The 18,736-nt window shown below is 39.5% G+C and overlaps 1 protein-coding gene and 1 long non-coding RNA gene across 2 annotated transcripts in view; one reads left to right on the top strand and one right to left on the bottom strand.

Annotated features, from left to right (window-relative positions):
- Positions 1 to 18,736, bottom strand: part of LOC134050150 (uncharacterized) — a 36,266-nt gene that overhangs the window by 12,719 nt on the left and 4,811 nt on the right. The gene's annotated exons all lie outside the window — the stretch shown is intronic.
- The window catches only part of AMMECR1 (AMMECR nuclear protein 1), a 98,052-nt gene continuing 86,609 nt past the window's right edge, over positions 7,294 to 18,736 (top strand). The window contains 2 exon segments of the mRNA XM_062503020.1: positions 7,294 to 7,346; positions 7,348 to 7,463. Of these exon segments, the coding sequence (XP_062359004.1) occupies positions 7,294 to 7,346; positions 7,348 to 7,463 (169 nt within the window).

Here is an 18,736-nt window from a genome sequence, read left to right as displayed (position 1 = left end):
GAAATAATACTTATTTTTATGATACTTCCTAGCCTTTTTTTAAAATTCCAAGTTACTTCAGGTAAATTGTCAGTAAGTGTCAGGTACAGTGTTTTTTCTCTTCTCACTGATTTTACCAGGGCTGGCATTCGAGGCCTGATTTCAAATTATGGTCACAGCTAAGGATAATGCAAAGTGTCATTTTGCACCAGCTCTGTCATTGTGATAAAAAGATAATTATCTGTCAATCCACTAGAAGCTTTCCTACTTCAGTGATTTACATATGCCAGATATAATTTTGAAATTCATGCTACAAAGATCTCCCTAAAAGACACTACCTCATAAGAAAAACAACTGGTGACATCCTGCTCAGTGAAGCTCAACAGGTTTCTGTAATGGAATTCTCATTTACACCCACACCAGTCTGGTGACTTGACTGGACTGGTGGAAACAGGTCTTTGTTTCTCCAGATCAACCATCACTTACAGGGAAACACCCTCACACCTTCCTGGATGCTCCAATACAACCCCTGATGTGCAGACAGACAAAACCACAGATGATTTATAGATCACACTACACCCAGGGTAGGCTCACAGATAAATCAGTCCTGGTAGGACAGCACTAGTTCCAGGTACTTCACCACTTCTTTCCAGGAAAATCAAAGACAAAAGCCAGTACTTAACTTACACTGGATGCTCAGGCAAAACTTAAGTCATATGATATCAAAGAAATTACTCAGATGAAGAAACAAGAACATTCAAACATTTAACTCTCAGGAGCACATTTAGATAATTTAGAGAAATCATGACTAAAAGCATCATGCTTAGGGGAAGATGTATTTTCTCCATACATCTACTTGATAAGCACCACAAGCAGTAGTGTATTGCTACAAGGATGATGAATGTATGATAATGCCTTTGTTTTCAAGCCAAACAACCAATCTAGTCTCTGCTCATAATTCTATCACACTCCTTTCTTTTCACTTTTGCCCTATGTTATATTTAAGTCAAAAATACAAAACTGCATTATCACATCCATGTAATTTATGGTCTAGACTCTTAGTGTTAATGAGATGCAAGGACAACAAAGAGAGAATGGCTTTGAATACTATGTTTCTGATTGTTTGAGATGTAGCACTGCTTTATTGAATGTCTGTGTTACTGTGTTGCATTAGCAAACTCTTCATAACAAGGAGCGACAAAAAGTGTTTGAATTAACTACCTCATTGGTAGGTGGGAAAAGAATCTCATTTTTTAATGCATAGTTCATTCATCTGCTAACACACAGATACTAATGAGAGTCTTGTGCTGATATATAAATAGCAGTGTACCATACATGATGAGTTACCTATTAGCCATCATTAGTTCTGGCTTTAGCTTTTATTAATTTATTAAAAAGGTGCCAACAAAGTATTTTGCATTATCACTTGCTCTTTCAAATATGGAAATAGAAGTTTACATTAGGAGTTTTTAGGAGATTAGGAATCATATTTCCTGCACTCACCATGAAATTTATGTGATATATTTATAATTCAACACTAGATGTGTGTAAGTGCTTCCTGCCTGTTTATTGAGAGTGACTGCTGCAACATGAGTCATAATTATTCAGGCCATAATTTATGATACTCCACATTTCCTTTTGGTCAGCAACAGTACTTCAGAAAGGTGCTGCTGGGGTATAAATAGACAAAATGACCAGTGTACTTCAGGGACTGTCTACTCCTCTAGCTTCTACAAGAACATTTCTGATTGGAACAGCTAGAATTGAAGACAGATGAAAAGACCTGATAAAGGGGCATTTTTCTCCAAAGCACCTACAAAAGGTGCTTCTCATAGTTGGGCCTTGTACATATGCAACTTAAACGGCTACTTATTGTCATAATACTTAGGTCCTCAGCCTCAGAGTGTTGCACATGGGTAAAACCTTACAAAATAAAGGCCTTGTAAAATCATGGCTCAAGGCCTACTGTTTTGGCTGGGTACAGCTAACAGCAGTCCTGACAGGTGTCTGTGAGAATCAGCATGGGAGACAACTCACATCTGTGAGAAGACGCACTCGTAATCCTGTGAAACATCTTCCCGAGAGACAAGAATATAAACATCTTTTAGAGAAGAAAGTCTTTACAAGCACGTACACTAGCAACTACTAACCAATGAACTGACTAGCAAAACGTCACTAACCAATTAGAACTAAATACGATGTTTTTAGAAAACCATACAAATACGAGCTGCGAACAATAAAGGTGGCTATTCTGCATGAAGAAACAAGTGTCTGGTCCGTCTCTACAGTGACATCTGGTGACCGAGGACATGGTGAGGCCAGCCGCGGAGGGTGTCGCGGCGGGGATGGAGCTTTGCCGAACGTACGCGGCCACCAAGTCCTGCAAGACAGCCCGGACTTCAGTTTTGAAAAGGTGAGCTAATGGGAAAAAATGGGAACGCAGGTACCTACAAAAGAAAAAGCTATAGCGAGTATACGGATGCTAAAAACAGCTGTTATGGTGTAAAAGACAAGGGCTGGCCCCTGACTCAACAAATGTATTTGGTGTGTCAAGCTGGGAGCGGGCGGAAGAATTGACTTTTGAGTCCGCTTCTCGTGGCGATGAGACTGCTAAAAATAGTATGACCGCTTTGTTTTGGTCACTTTAAAACTACTAAAGGCAGAAAGGCAAAAATTAGCAAGTGAAGAACGCCCCGCACCGAGCGCTGCAGGCGGAGCTGTGAGGGCGGGCGTCGCTCCGAGCTCGGGAGAGACAAAGGGCCCGAGGGGCGGGACGGGAACGGCCCGCGCCGCGCGCGCATGCGCGGTGCGCACAGCCGCTGCGCGCAGGGCGCGTTTTGTCCTATCCCGGGCACGGGTCCAAGACGTGGATCTCCACAATGGATCCGGACTCGGATCCTGAGAACGGATCCACTGAATGGTCCAGGGGACGGATCGATCCCCCTGTCCATGCTCGGCCCCATGGCAGGCATTGGTTTATCCCACCCCCCCCCCCCCCCCTCAGTGTACCCCCCAGGCTCGTCAGAGCTCTGCCGCCTCCTCCCGAGACCGGGCGACAGCACCAACCTGTCTGAGCCCCCGTTTGGTACATCATCCCCCGTTCGGTACAACATCCCCCGTTCGGTACAACATCCCCCCCGTTCGGTACAACATCCCCCCCGTTCGGTACATCATCCCCCGTTCGGTACAACCCCCCCGTTCGGTACATCATCCCCCGTTCGGTACAACCCCTCCATTCGGTACAACATCCCCCGTTCGGTACATCATCCCCCGTTCGGTACAACCCCTCCATTCGGTACATCATCCCCCGTTCGGTACAACATCCCCCGTTCGGTACATCATCCCCCGTTCGGTACAACCCCCCCGTTCGGTACAACCCCCCCGTTCGGTACAACATCCCCCGTTCGGTACCACCCCTCCATTCGGTACAACATCCCCCGTTCGGTACAACCCCTCCATTCGGTATAACCCCTCCATTCGGTACATCCCCCGTTCGGTACAACCCCTCCATTCGGTACATCCCCCGTTCGGTACAACCCCTCCATTCGGTATAACCCCTTCATTCGGTACATCCCCCGTTCGGTACAACCCCCCCGTTCGGTACAACATCCCCCGTTCGGTACAACCCCTCCATTCGGTACATCCCCCGTTCGGTACAACCCCTCCATTCGGTACAACCCCTCCATTCGGTACATCCCCCGTTCGGTACAACCCCTCCATTCGGTACAACCCCTCCATTCGGTACAACCCCTCCATTCGGTACATCCCTTCCATTCGGTACATCCCCCGTTCGGTACAACCCCTCCATTCGGTACAACCCCTCCGTTCGGTACAACATCCCCCGTTCGGTACAACCCCTCCATTCGGTACATCCCCCGTTCGGTACAACCCCTCCATTCGGTACAACCCCTCCATTCGGTACATCCCCCGTTCGGTACAACCCCTCCATTCGGTACAACCCCTCCATTCGGTACATCCCTTCCATTCGGTACATCCCCCGTTCGGTACAACCCCTCCATTCGGTACATCCCCCGTTCGGTACAACCCCTCCATTCGGTACAACCCCTCCGTTCGGTACAACATCCCCCGTTCGGTACAACCCCTCCATTCGGTACAACCCCTTCATTCGGTACAACATCCCCCGTTCCGTACATCTTGCCCCGCCTGACACTTGCCAGAAGCCGCCGATCAGCTCTGTTGCAGGGAACGATCATACCCTACACAAAATGCTGAAGCTATGGCACATCGTTAGCAGAATGCCTAGAAGACGCATTGAATCAGTTTGTTAAAATTAACCTTGCGTTTTCAGTGAAATGTGACTTTTAACAGGATTGTTTACTGGAGAGATTGTGTGAAAAAGTGAATTCACTCTCCTGGTAAAATGTCAAAGGTTTAATAAAAACACAATAGGAAACAGAAATAAAACAAAGGGTTAATAAGCCGGGTGCTTGGCAATCAGCCAAGAGCACACCTGCTACTTCAGAGACACCTCTAAAATACCGTTTGCATTACTCTAGCCTGTTACATATTCATAGACATTTATGCATTTTCAAACTTTCCCATAAACTAGCTTACATTTTCCAAGAACTGTATAGCATGGCCACTCCTTGGGTCCGCCTTTTTAGAGCATGTGTGTTTCTTGGTTGTGGTTTTACTACATCTTATTTATCAACTTTAATTTGGGCATTGGCTCCTTCTTTCTATAGACAGTGAGTGTTGATAATTGGGATGGCAGCAGCAGGGTCTCATCATTTGTTCACTGCAAGTTATCCAACCAAGCAGACAGTTCAAGCATACTATCAACTATTAACGCTATGCCTAACTTTTGCTAATAGCAGAAAATAAAAACTATATCCACACATCAAAACTATTTTAATATTATACATACAGCATGCCTCAATACTTGTGAAAAGTCAATAATACAATATGTACTTATAACAGATTTAAAGTTGTCTGTGTGTAACGTAGCAAGATCTAACTTCTTTAACAGAAATGCTGATCTATTGCATGATTGATAGAATTTACTAAGTGAAATGTATACTCCCTTTTTCAAGACTCAACTCTGATTTTATTAAATTTCAGTGATGTTAATTTTCAGTTTTATTATGTTTTAATTCTGTATAGTTTAAGTGATGATAAGATTCAGTTCTCTTGAATTTAAGTGATGTTAGGTTTACCTTCTGTTAATTTGAAGTTCTGTTATGCTTAAATTCTGCCAGGTTAAGATTCTGCTGAAGTTAAGTTCTACGAAGTAAATTTTTGTTAAGATTAATTTCTGTCAAAATTAATTTCTATCAAGTTTAAGTGTTGCTAAATTGAAACAAACTCAAGTTTAAGTGTTGCTCAATTTAAGTTATTTTAAGTTCTGTTTAAGTTTTATTAAGATCAATTTCTATTCAGTTTCAATAATGTTAACTTTCAGTTCTCCTGGGTGTACTTTTTGTTATATTTTGTTATATTTATGTGACATTGAATTTCACTGAAATTCATTTTCAGTTCTGTTAAAATATTCTTGTTTAAATTATAAGATGCAATTATTTTATTATAGAAATGAATAATATGAAGTTTACATGCAACTAACTAACATCTAATGAAGTTCATTTAAATTACAAGGTACAGTTATTTTGTTACAGAGCTATGATGGAACTGTCTAACACCATTACAATGAAACACTGGTAAAGATATAGGAAGATTCAGTTTATTACATCTTTGATTTCATTGAAGATTCTATAGGTAGAAATACTTGGTACTGGTTAATTAGAATTAAATACGATGTTTTTAGAAAACCATACAAATATGAGCTGTGAACAATAAAGGTGGCTGTTATGCATGAAGAAACAAGTGCCTTGTCTATCTCTACAGTGACACCAGAAGATGTCATTATAAGTGTGAAACTACAGCTACCAGTAAAATATATTCACATACTCGTGGCATCAAGATAAAGCACTCAGACACTCTTAAGTACAGCTTTTTTGCATCAAGCAGACAGTCCTACCATAATGGTTAAGTGATTACACACCATTATGTTTGAAGCACAGTAAATATTTTGTTCTCTCTATGAGTCCATTATTCTTTTGCACATATCAAAAAACTGTTAAACCAAAAGCACATCCTGAATTAGTGGTGATATTCAGCTCTTTTCTCAGATGCAGAATTGCTTTCCAAAGAAGCAGCTTCTCATAATCCAGTCCTGTGTGGCTTGAATCTAACCCAGTTACAGCACTGAAACCTTTTCCCTTTTCAGTGTCAGTACAAAGAAAGCTGGGGACTAGCTCCTAGTCCATGCTCCGGCAGCTTTAATACTGGCCTGTCTAGGTTACTGAGGATTACTTTTGGCACTGCTTGGGAAATTTAACTGATGTCAAGCCAATGTACCCCACTTTCTGCCAACTGCTTCTTGTTCTCTTCTAAATCAAGGAAGTACCATTAAAAAGTGCCGGGGAGAAAGCTGAGGAGCGGGCGAAAGCACGCGATGCTCTAGTGACCTGTGCAAGCCCAAGGGATCCACAGGGAGCACTAACAGATCAGAACAAGCTGGAGCAGCTACTGTAATTTGTTCTGGGCACCATGTAGAGATGCCAGTGTCTCTTCCAAGATGGTATCAAACACTGGCAAATTTTTCATTTTGTCCTTAAGTCACTGTTTTCAGAGAAATTTCTAATACTGTGTTTCCCTTCCTTCCTTCCTTCCTTCCTTCCTTCCTTCCTTCCTTCCTTCCTTCCTTCCTTCCTTCCTTCCTTCCTTCCTTCCTCCCTCCCTCCCTCCCTCCCTCCCTCCCTCAAAACTTTGTGTAAAATCCCTTTCACTATGTGGAACCACAAACAGTTTAAAATTAGTATTTAGCTTATACCCTACACCATACTGAGCTTTCCAGAAGTCAGAGATCTGCAAAACATCAACCTCCCTGACTGCTTTGAAATTTTTTTGAAATTTGAAATAGGGCACTGCTATGAAATACTATCACTACATTACAGATGAAAGAAGTTTTTTTTATCAATTTCCTTTTCCTTCTGTAATTGAAGAACTTTCTTCCACTTGGAACTCTTAAGGGTTAACTGGCATTGTGTGGAGGAAGGGGAAATCAGAGGTCAGCTCATGTTCTGGTATCAGTGAACTCACAAGTTACTCCTTAAGCATGTGGTTTCATCCTAGATTTTTCCTGCCAGCAATTTCTCACTTTAATCATACACCCACAGCAAGCCAGATCTTTAAATTCAGCAATTCTTTCTCAGGTTTCAGCAAGTCATTGGCAGCCTGAGCTATTTTTGGGATATTTTCTCTACTGCAGATGCAGCTTAGGAAAACGCAGGGAGCATGCTAAAGACCTGCAGCTATTTGCCTTGTACAATTTGCTCATTTCTCTTTATTTCTGTTTTCCTGCACTCATCACTTAAAGGACAATCTTTCTTGCAAACAAAATCCCTGGAGCCTGATTAGAGGGACTGAAGGCTCCCAGACACGGATTGCCTGCCAGCCACAGCACGGTAAGGACATGGACACTTTTGGCTAGCCTTACATTGCAGCTTTTTAAGCTTTGCTGAGCATTTACTTGTGTCCATTGCTTCCAAATCAACATTGCTGGCATGGCAGGGAGTCTCCAGCTCTCGGTCTCCATTTTCATTCCCTAAAATCCTCAGCACTTGTAAGTAACACATTTATACTCACCATCTCTTTGTATGTTTTAGAAATTACTGCCACTAATTTTAATCAGTTCCAGGGGTTGGGGATTTTTCTTTACATTTTACTATCTTTTGGACATCTGTAATTTCCAAACCTGATTGAAACTGTGGATATTTTATTGCCTGATCTTCCCTGTTGAAGTTACATTGTTAATTTTGTTACTTAGCTCAGAAAATTATTCAAATCAGGGAATGTTTTTATGTACGGTAGATGGAAATGTTATAAAAAAGCCCTGCTCCTGCTGATTTATAGTTTTATACATTGCCTTCCTGTCTTGTGTTCTGGCTTTGCTTTAATACCTTGAGGCTGCCACAGAGCAGTACACTAACATTACAAAGGGATTGGCAGCATAAAACCAATGCAGCAGACAGAGCTGTACTAAAAATGACTAGATTTTATCATGCAGTTATTTTATTTGCTCACAGAAATGCACCAAGTAATCTCTACAAGAATGGTGAAATTTTATTAAAGAACTTTAGATTAGTAGATTTAGGAACTGGTTCTGAAGGTGTTATTTTTTATTTCTGAAAGTCTCTTAACAATTTTGAGGCAATTTCTGATATTGTCAATGTTGCCTTGAACATAAGGCTGATACCTGAGCTTAGCTCTCTCATCCAGCTGGCGAGTCTGCCTCAGTTTCACTGAAATCACTGATATTAAATTAACTGAATGATAAATAGTCATCAATCCATTAATCCTCAGTTCAATTTTATACCCAATCCTAAATGTTAGTACTCAGGTTGCTTGAAATCTTGAGACTCAACACATTTCCCAGAGACAGTAAAAGTTAGCAAAGCACTCGTTTTTTTTACTGTTAACAGAGAAACTGTTATGTCATTAGACAAGTTACAGAGCACACATGTAAAGCCAGATCATGCCTTTCTTTCTCAAAAAAACCCATGTTGCTCTCAGCACAAACAGAAGTTAGGTGAAGGAAGTTTTACCAACAGGACAGGTCTGTGCAGAATTGAGTTTTTTGGGAACTCAGTGAGATAAACCAAATAAAGGGATTATAACTGTACAGACAACAATTCAAGTGATGCCTGTTTTGGCTCATTTTAGAAAATGTTGTCCTAAATTTTGCCACTGATAAAAATTATTATTAGAAAGACAATGTATGGTGCCACAAGGTGTGCAGAAAGGAAATAATCTGAATAATGAAAAAAAACCAGATAACATATATAACTATTTATTTTTCAAAACAAGCTCCTGTTGCATACAGGAGCTCTCTGGAAATTGAAAACCTTGTCTTTGTTAGAGGAGGAATATGGACCATGGACATTAACAACTCTCCATACCTTTCATACTGAGCATACACTCATGCCATATTAATACACTCATTTTTTTGGTGTGCATATATATTAAATCAGCCACACACAATACACTAAAGATTGACTCTGTAAATGAACTGATTTGTAATTCAGCAGCTGGACTCTATAACTCATACTTGATGATCCTTGCCTAGAAACCAGAATATAAAAAGGGCTATTGGGTATCAATAATGGCAATTAAGTGGAACCCATGCTGACGTAGAGTAAAACTTGTTCTAGAGTCAGAACACAAGTCAAAAACTTGATTATTCCTCAGCATATCATAGAAGTGGGTCCCTCTAATTTTAGTGACATCCTCAGACACACACTAAAGCTGAATTAAGTACTATACATGAACACAGCCATGGTAATTGGCCAGTTATAGTCCATTCAGCTTACTTGGTTTTCTTAAGTTTACACTTCACAATTTTAGCTTAAAAATCAGTTTAGAAAAGGCTAATTGGTCCCGTACTACTCTGCAATTGGCTAGACTAAAAGCAGCCATAGTTTCAATGGCTCCATTGACATGCAGTAACTTACTACACTGCAACAGCCTAATCAGATGGCTTCATTAAAATTGAAGGGATAGTTTTATTTTTCCTGGCTGTCAATTTGCATCAGATTAATTCCATTAAATCCAGTTGAGGGACTGTGTTGAAAGAGGAATCATCAACAAAAAGTGAATAATAAAAATTCTTTCAAGGACTGCATCTGAATTTTAAGCCATACAGAGCAGGCCTCTGCAACATAAAACTGACAAACAAATCAGTGGCATGCTGGTGTATGTTGGAAGGCAACATCAGTTTAGAGAAGGAATAAAACAGAATTGCAGAAATGAGAGAAAATGCAGCAGGAAATGAGGGTCTTTTTGGAGTCAGGAATACGCAAACAAGGGGGCAGCGGAGGCCTGCAGGCTGCAGGTTTGGATGCGAGGAGGCAGGAGGCACTTGGTGAGTCCAAGCAGCTAGGCATTGTCTTCTCTGTAGCTGGCGAGTCCTGGCAGCACCAGCACTCCCCAGCCCTCTCCCAGATGGCAACAGCAGGATGAAACTGTTCTGCAGCCTGTTCCTCTTGGATCCTCCCATCTCTGTTTCTTCCCACATCATCCCACAGCTGGAGTAGGCCTTGGCCCACTTCTGGATCTCATTTCAGCCTAAACTTCACCCTGGTAACAGTTAGAGAAGCACTGGGTAGTAAGGGCTACCTGGGAAGGATCAGAGAGGAGCTACAGGGCCTGGGCAGCAGATGGAAGTAACAGAGGAATGGAGAGGTAACAGAGATTGTGGAGGACCCTGCAAAACAAAAGCACAGCTACTTCCACCCAACACTCTGAAAGTAAAACAGCTGAGAAAAAGACAAAGCTCTATTAGAGTACACCACTAAAGATAGACATATTAGAGACAGTATAGCACTGATAGCATCCTATAAATATGACTCAGTCCCTATTTAAAATGTTATATATTTTTGGTCACTCACAACACAGAAAGATCAATGTGTATCATAACAATGAGGCAGGAGTATGAAGGCTATTGGTAAAAATATCACCACAGAAAGATGTATGACAATGTAGGCCCAAGAACAAACAGATATAAATCAAACATAGCAATTAGAATTCAGAGAATACAGTGAAGCAGTGAGATGGGAGCAAGAAACCTAATTATCAGGTTTTTATGATGAAGAATGATCCATTACCAAAAGCAGTGTCTGCTTTTGCAAGTTGCTGCAACTTTATAATTGCTCCAGGACTGTTTCCAAGTCACTGTCATACATGTTACTTTAAGTGAGATACAAATCAGTCTCTGGGTGTGATGAATGGATAGGTGCTATAATTTATTTTAGTAATGTTACTCCTTTTGACATCACTTTTCTCTCTGTACAAATTATTAAGATAACAAATGCTGTAACATCCGTCTCTTTTAGATACACAAATAAAACTACCATTTCTTCAAGTTAAAGAAAAATTAATAGAGCAATCTTGGTTCTTGTTGATATTCTGAAGAATCTTGGAAATCTGTTAGGAGAGTGCATATATTAGGGTATTTTGAATGTATTTTAAGTGTAAATAAGAACCAAAAAGTTACTTCCATGTTAAGTTTTTCCTCTATTGCTCAAAAATCAAGTTGACTTGGCCATTGTCATTAATGTTACATGAATTTCCATGATAATGCTTTGTAGGCTGCAAGTTAAATATAATCCCTGATACCACATTTTGGTTCTTCTAGACATTGGCTTCAATTAAATATAGTTGCAATGAATTCCTTAGCTGTCTCCATCAAATATGTCAACCCTTCTTTAGTCAGTTCTCATGGATATTTCTATAATCTCGTTGATTTTTGACTGACTTTTGTTTTAATACATATAATGATGAAGCTAGCAATCATAAGAAATATAATCACTAGCAAAGGCATCTAAAAGTTATATTTATACTTGAAAGTCCAAGTCCAGATCACTAAGGCAAGTCACTGACAGATATTATTGATATACAGCAGCTTCTAACTCCAACTTATGCAACTTATTATGCAACATCTTTTCCCCTGCCATGTCCTGTTAGTTACTGAAGTTGCTAGCTTTATCTAAAGCTAGATAAAATATACAAACTCAAAGAATATTAATATACCAATGCAGGAATTTACTAAATATAAATACTACTTTTAACAAGGATAGCAAATGCAAGTGAAATTTGGCTCTCATTAACACTGGCTCACATTTATCCCTAAATATTTTATGTTTTGATGCCAGACACAGTATTAACCTGTCGGTACTCAATATATGAAGGTAAAAAACATAATTTTATGTTTGGCAAACTAAAACATAAGGTCTCAGTCAGGAGGGAGGAAAGTGATTACTATCCCTAAGTATGAGAAAGCCTTCAGATAAGATATTGTTCCAGTCATATTTATGTCTAAAAATTTCACCATTTTAGAGTTAGATGGAAACAAACAATATCTCAGTCTTGCAGAGCAGGCTGACATCGCAGGGCCCCCAGTTTTAGCTCTTTAATGTAGTTTGTGCTGGTGTTATTAATAGACACACTAAAATGGGAACTTTGGCCTGGCTCAGCTTTGGTTCACTGCATGGCCTTGGGCATCACATAACCTCTGTCTCCAGTTCTCTGTCTGCATAATGCATTTGTCTATCTAGTGACTTGGCAGAGTCATGGAGCAAATAAATGAGTCACTCCTCAGAATTTTTCAATTGAGATACACTAGCTTCTCTTCTGCACTTTTGTAATATATTGCTTGAATTTTAACATAAACTTACCTTTTCCATAAAGGCAACCAAAGTGTTTAAATAAATTGAACTGTTTCACACTTCCAAATTAAAATCTCTTGAACTAAAAGAATGGAACCATAGTGACATAAGACAGCTTGTCACCTGACAGCCCAAAATACCTTTATCTGATGCTTTTTATAAAGCTCTTTACTGTCCAGGGGAGAGGGAAGAAAGAAGGAAGCCTATTTTCACACCATGGAAAGAAATAAATGATTACATAGTTAGTAAAATCTGCACTGCAAAGTATGGTCTGGGCATAACAGATAGAAGAATCTGTTAGCCAATCTCCACTATTACACTGGCAGTGAAGACCTGTATTTTTTTAATCTAAACTGGGTTTGAGTGCAAGAGAGTCATGTTCATTTGACTGCACCAGAAGATACAAATCCTCCATGTGGCTGAGATGACTTGCCCAAAGCTAATCAAGTTAGTTATACACTTAGTTAATTTTTTTGCTTGTTGTCCATTGAAACAAATCAAATTTTCTCTAGAAGATAATTTCTCTGCTGCAAGTCTAACCCTTTGTGTCTTAAGGAGAGAAAAAAACCCTCCCCAAGGGCAGCCCCTGAGGGCTCTTTTAAGGCATTGACATGCAATACTCAAATGTTCATTTGTTTGTAACTGAAGCCTAACCTAGACACAAAACTGAATTACAGAGTCATCCGGCATTACTTTAAAATGCAAAGATGGACAAAGCAAGCGCATTAATTATCAAAAGTTGAAAAGTTCACCGCTGATTGCAGTGGATGCTGCAGCTTTACAAAGCCCAGACATCCAGTGAACAACTGATGCCTCATTAGATATAAGCAATTGTATCTTCCAAGGTGGTGTTCTTGGATGCTCACTCACCCATTGTTGTCTTATTTTTCCTTATTACTTAGTTAATTCTTTGCTTGGATTAGGGTCAAGATCAAAAATGGACCTTAATATAAAGGAGCACATATAATCCTGGGACACATGAGGCATACACTGACCACTGTTGCTGTACTAAGCAAGCAGTGAGCTGTTCCCAAAGTTAGTCCCTTTCAGCTCTGCTAAGCAGGAGCATGCATCTCATGATAGCACAGCTACCAAAGAACAGTAAATGCCATTCCATTGCCAATTATATCACTACAGAACAGTGAGAAAAAATAATGTATTGCCCAAATGTATGTAGATATGTTTGCATGCACAACAGGTTGCTGATCTTGGAAGTACCTTGTCCATTCCACAAGTAAAAAGAATTCAAAACTCCAATCTAATTCATAGCTTGTATCCTCATGGAACTTGGCAACAGGACAAAGAGTAAAAAAAACCCTCTAAAGCTGATCTAATCACTAATAATGATGTAATTATTATGACAGAGCTACAAATTTATGATAGCTCTAGTCTGACAATGCTATTTTAGGACAACAGGTCAAACGAGGATGCAAAAAACCCAAGGTCTAATTCATTCCCAGTGTAAATTTGCAGTATTACCTTTGACTCCAGTAAGAGTTTTACTTGGTGATGTCAGGTCTAATTTTTAGTCAGCATCTTCCCAATATTTATGATTTAGTTGCACCAGCCTAAAAACTACTCACTTTTAAATCCAAAGCGAGAACCTCCAGAGAGTTGGGGAAAGGCATATTTCCATCTAAGGATCTTCATTTAGATAGTACATGTAGATTTATTTTGACTGGAGTAACTTTCCCATATAAAGAGAAAATTTATTAAGAAAAAATTAACAAACTTCAGAGGCACAGCAGCAAAAGCCATCTAAAATATCAATGTGGCTCTATTATGTCCAGATAACCGAAAAGTAACACCCAAGGAGGAAAGAATAGAAGGAATCATTGAAATAGAGAATAAGGAGAAATAATAAACAAGCAGATACACGTAGATACATGTAATCTAATAGTATTGTTTAAGGAACAATAATAAATTCAAACATTAAACCAGAAAGAGTTGCTTCTACTTTCTTGTTTTGTGGAAAATGGGATTTTTGTTTTCACTATTTGAGAGTTTCAAAACAGCAAGTCTTGCTGAGGAAGGGATTTTGAGTTATGCTAAATTAAATACTTGGGTCAGGTTAGAATGTAAATTGCAGTAAAACACAGAGAGATACTCAATCCTTCTCCAGTTCAAATGGTATCAGCAATGAAGCCAGAGGTTTAGTACTACCCCACAGTCAACCCAAAAGTACTGCCACAAAAAATTTTTTATTCTGGAGAAAACACTTCACCATAGGTTGGACTGTGATGATAAAGTATATATTTAAATTATATACTGTATTACCAGAGGGATTTTGCCACAGCATAGCCCTGAAGTAAAAATGAAGAGAGAACTGAGGCAGCCAAGTGGTCCATTATGTCTTCTCAGAAGACAAAACTGTGAATGATTTATTGTAAGTTCAATCAGAAAAAAAACCTGGTTTTAAAGCTTATCTCTACAAATACATTTTTAATGTGGCTATTGATTTACTATTTAATGATGGTTGGTTAAAAGATGAGGTCCCATGATCTGTATCCATTACTATTAAAGGATAAATGTCAACAACTTGTGGATAGGTGCTGTTTATTGACTTCCACATATTGCATAAATATCATGGCCATGCATCAGTGACTCAGGTCAGGGTGTGTTGCTCAAAACTCTGTACAAGAAAGTCAAGCAAATAAAATTCTTGAGTCAGTATTTTATATATTAAAATATAAAAAAGAAATATAAGATTTATAAAAGCACAGTTGCTTTCATTAAGTAACAATGCAACATGAGGATGAAATAAACTCTTTTATGAAAACCCTTCATATGTATTGCTCATAAACAGAAAGCTCACCTTCCTCTTTTGTTTTGCGAAAAGAAATGATGAAGTAAAGTGCTTTTTTATTGCCTAGCCTGGTTTCTCTTCAGGAATAGAAAAAACTATAAACATTTTTAGCCTTGGTTTATATCTTATACAGGAATAGTGTGTGCAGGACAGGATCCAGCAGTGAGTGACCTCTGCTTCACACAGGAGTGGCTCATGGATGAATCAGTCTGGTTTAGATCATAAATGCTCACAAAAAACTGCATTTTCTGAGCTGCCAGCTTACTTTCAACATTAATCAACTAAATTTTCATCCAGGGTAACTACTGCTTCACATCAAAAAGGAAAGAAATGAACTGGGCTCCATCATTTGAATGGCATTGCCAACTTTTGCCACTAGAGTGTGTCAAGGCATTTGTGAGGAATAAACCTCTTCACGTGCTGTATCATTCAATTCAAACCATTACCAGAGCCCTGAACAAAGAAAAGTAGCTTGAATGTACCATCTTTCTGATTTCCTGCTTGACTGCTAGAACTTGTCTTAAAGATTATACTACCAAGAAAAGGTCTCATTAGTCTGCTTATGCTGTGCACAGGGATTTTTATATGGATACTGAACACAGGCATCCAGAAACAGTCCAGCCAATTTTAGGATCCATTACACTGTGCCTATGTTTTCAGTTCAGTGTCAGTGAAACATCCCTTCCAGGCTAAGACTCTTACTTTGATGTAGTACAATAACCATGCTATTTTGTATTGAAAAGTCAGCACAGCCAATGTATGTAAATTTGTCCTTTCCAGCTTCTCTCTGCTGGATATCTACAGTTGCAGTAAAATTGGGAGGGGAGGAAAGGAGGGGGGAAGGGAGCCCACATACATATATAAAAACTGCTGAAAAGCTGAAAAGATACTGAAAATCTGTGATGAGAATAGAGATGTTCCAGTGTATTTAAAAAATCAGCTTGAAGAGAAACTATAAAAGACCCTCTTTTGGATAATAATAATAAAAAAAAATCAGAACATTTAAAATTAGAAATGTGTTGGCATAAAGTATTTCCAGAATCAAACAGAGTATGTTGAAATGTACACATTTGGTAATGATAAAAATCAGGATCTGCCTCCATATTTTTCTGAATCAAGGCTTGTCCCCTTCTCCATCTGTAAAACTGCACTGACAGCACTCCCTTTCTCTTTTCTGCTCACTTTTGTCTCTCCATATTGCAAGCTCTTATTAGCTGTTTTGACTACAGAAGTTCTTGGTAAGTTTTTCACTGTCCATTATGTCATCTCCATGCTGAAGATTTTAGCTACTAGACCAACTCTAATAACTTTTCTTTGAAAGACATTAAAAACAAAACGAAAATCAAATAACATCCAAACAAGTACCTATAAGAGAGAGGGATCCTACACCCAATCTGTAGTCATTTACATGCTCAAGTGATGTTGTAAATGGAGACACATAGTAGTCTTGATTTCATCACCTGCTTTACTTATCCTAGGAAAGGTCAGATAAGCCTTTCTTGGAGACTGCAGCAGCTTTCTGAGCTCCCAGAGGTTGACACTGTTAGAGTGACAATGATGACTGAGCAAAACAGCTTCTGAAATCCCTAAGCATTCACCCAGGTCAGCCATATAGGATCAATTGGAGGAGAGCCACAGATCAGAAGACTCTGCCTTCGAGTTCCCCAGATCAGCCTGAGAAAATGAGAGTCTGATAGGGTATCTGGAGTTCTCATCACCTGCTCTGGAACTTCAGATGAAAATTTTGAACATCATATCTATTTGAAATGAACTGACAGCTGACAAAAGAACAAGGAACAGGAAAGAAAATAATAGGAACACAAAGTAGAAGGGAAAGATCTGTGACCAGGTCTCTTTTACTCAGTGTATGCTGAACTAATGATACCTCATGCAGGTATCCCACAATCACATTAGAATTAAGAGATCCTGTTTTTCATTAACAGCCTGCTGATATCACAGATCCCTACCCACTGTATTTTTGTCCCAAAAGTCAGAGTACAGCACAGGCAGAGCATGCAGCAAGACTCAAGCATTGGTACAGTACAGAGAGAAGCTACACCCTTTCACAGTCACCTGAAAACACACAGATCTCCTGAAAACTCCCAGGACAGCATCTTGTGAAGATTTCATAAACAGAATTGAGCAAGTGAAGCTTCTTCTGGTTCAATAACAGAACTAAAATGTCAGAAAGAAGGAAGCACAGATCTCAGTTCATATAGAACACATACAATACTTAAAATAAAAATCCAGTAATTTCCATTTGGGGTAAATCTGAAATATTATGTCTAATTAAAAACAAAATGTTTTGTGAATTTTTTAAAAACACACATATTATACTTTTCAAGTTATATGAACTTGAAAGAGGAAAATGGTATTTCCATTTCAAGGGATGAATATTTCATTTTCAGCATGTTAAGATATTTCCTTTAAAAACTAAGAAAACATTTCCTGTTTATTTCAGTTGAAACTATTTTAGTTCATCCTAATATCAAGAATGGCCCCAGTCCTTTCAAACCTCTGTTATTCTATGAATTTAAAAATTTTTGTCCACCTCCATTCATAAATTCAAGCAATAGAATCAAGCCCTAGAATCTTGGGTAAGGAAACAGTCAAGAGACTTTCTAAAATACCTTTCCATTCCCCACCACCGTGTTGCTAGCTGATATTCCTTTGTAACCTCACGCAGCAATAGCCCTACCTTCACTGTGGCAGTCCCTCGTGAAACATTTTCTAGAATTAGAGTGTGAAGGCTGGAAAACGAACTTGCCACTTTTAAAAAGCGGAAAGAACACCCAGGAGAAGGTATTTAAATTACGTCCTGAGGCAGAATGAAGTTGATTTATGTCAGGGATTATTTTTATCTCTCCAGTCAACTAGAAGTTATGCAGCAAAGGCTGCACAGGCGCAGCCACGCAGCACTGATCTGTACCAGACTCCGACAATGCTCGGAAATCAAGGCAGCTTAGCAGCCGGGGGAGCTGTGCCCTTGCGAGCCCTTGGCGCGGCTCTGCGGGATGGGATTCCCCGGCCGTGCGAGCCCACTGCAGCACTCGGACAGTGCAAACCACACTTCACTTGCACATTGCCACAGAAATTCTGGAGACTGCCGGGTTTGGCTCCTGCATCTACCACTCCCTTCGTGTCCTGGCATACCGATGAGGGAAAAGTGGGATGGCTATGACAGATCCCATGCTCCATTCTTCACTCTAATCTGTGCTGAGAGCAGGTTATTTGAACCATGGACACCTGGGACCCTTCTCTTTCCTTTTTTTTTTTTTTTTTTTTTTTTTTGGTGTGGCTCTGACACAGAAGTGAATATATTCTTCCATGCCTGAGACCTCAATCCAAAGTTCATGTCCTTTCCACTGATTTCAGAAATCCTTGCATAGAACTCCAACCGAGTAATCCTGCAGAATACCATTAGGAAAACGAAGCAAACCTCCACAACTGTGACATTACCTCTGGAAGAGAAATGTCTATTTCCTCAGGATTTTTTTCTCTGAAAAAAGCAGCACATTTACTGAGTTTTTAACATGTAGATGCATGTATGCAGTTGCCTGTAAGATCTAAAACATTAAATCTCTGCATTTAATTTTCATGTGTGGGGAAGGAAAATCAGTAAAAAGTTTGAGTAAACAAATTCTTGTGCAGTATTTGAAATTTAAACTTTGCACCACATTTCCAGTGCTTGCCAGCAAGAAGAAATTAA

Source organism: Cinclus cinclus, chromosome 15 (genome assembly GCF_963662255.1).
Source record: "Cinclus cinclus chromosome 15, bCinCin1.1, whole genome shotgun sequence".
Classification (NCBI taxonomy): Eukaryota; Metazoa; Chordata; class Aves; order Passeriformes; family Cinclidae; genus Cinclus; species Cinclus cinclus.
This window is presented reverse-complemented; position numbering and strand designations above follow the sequence as displayed.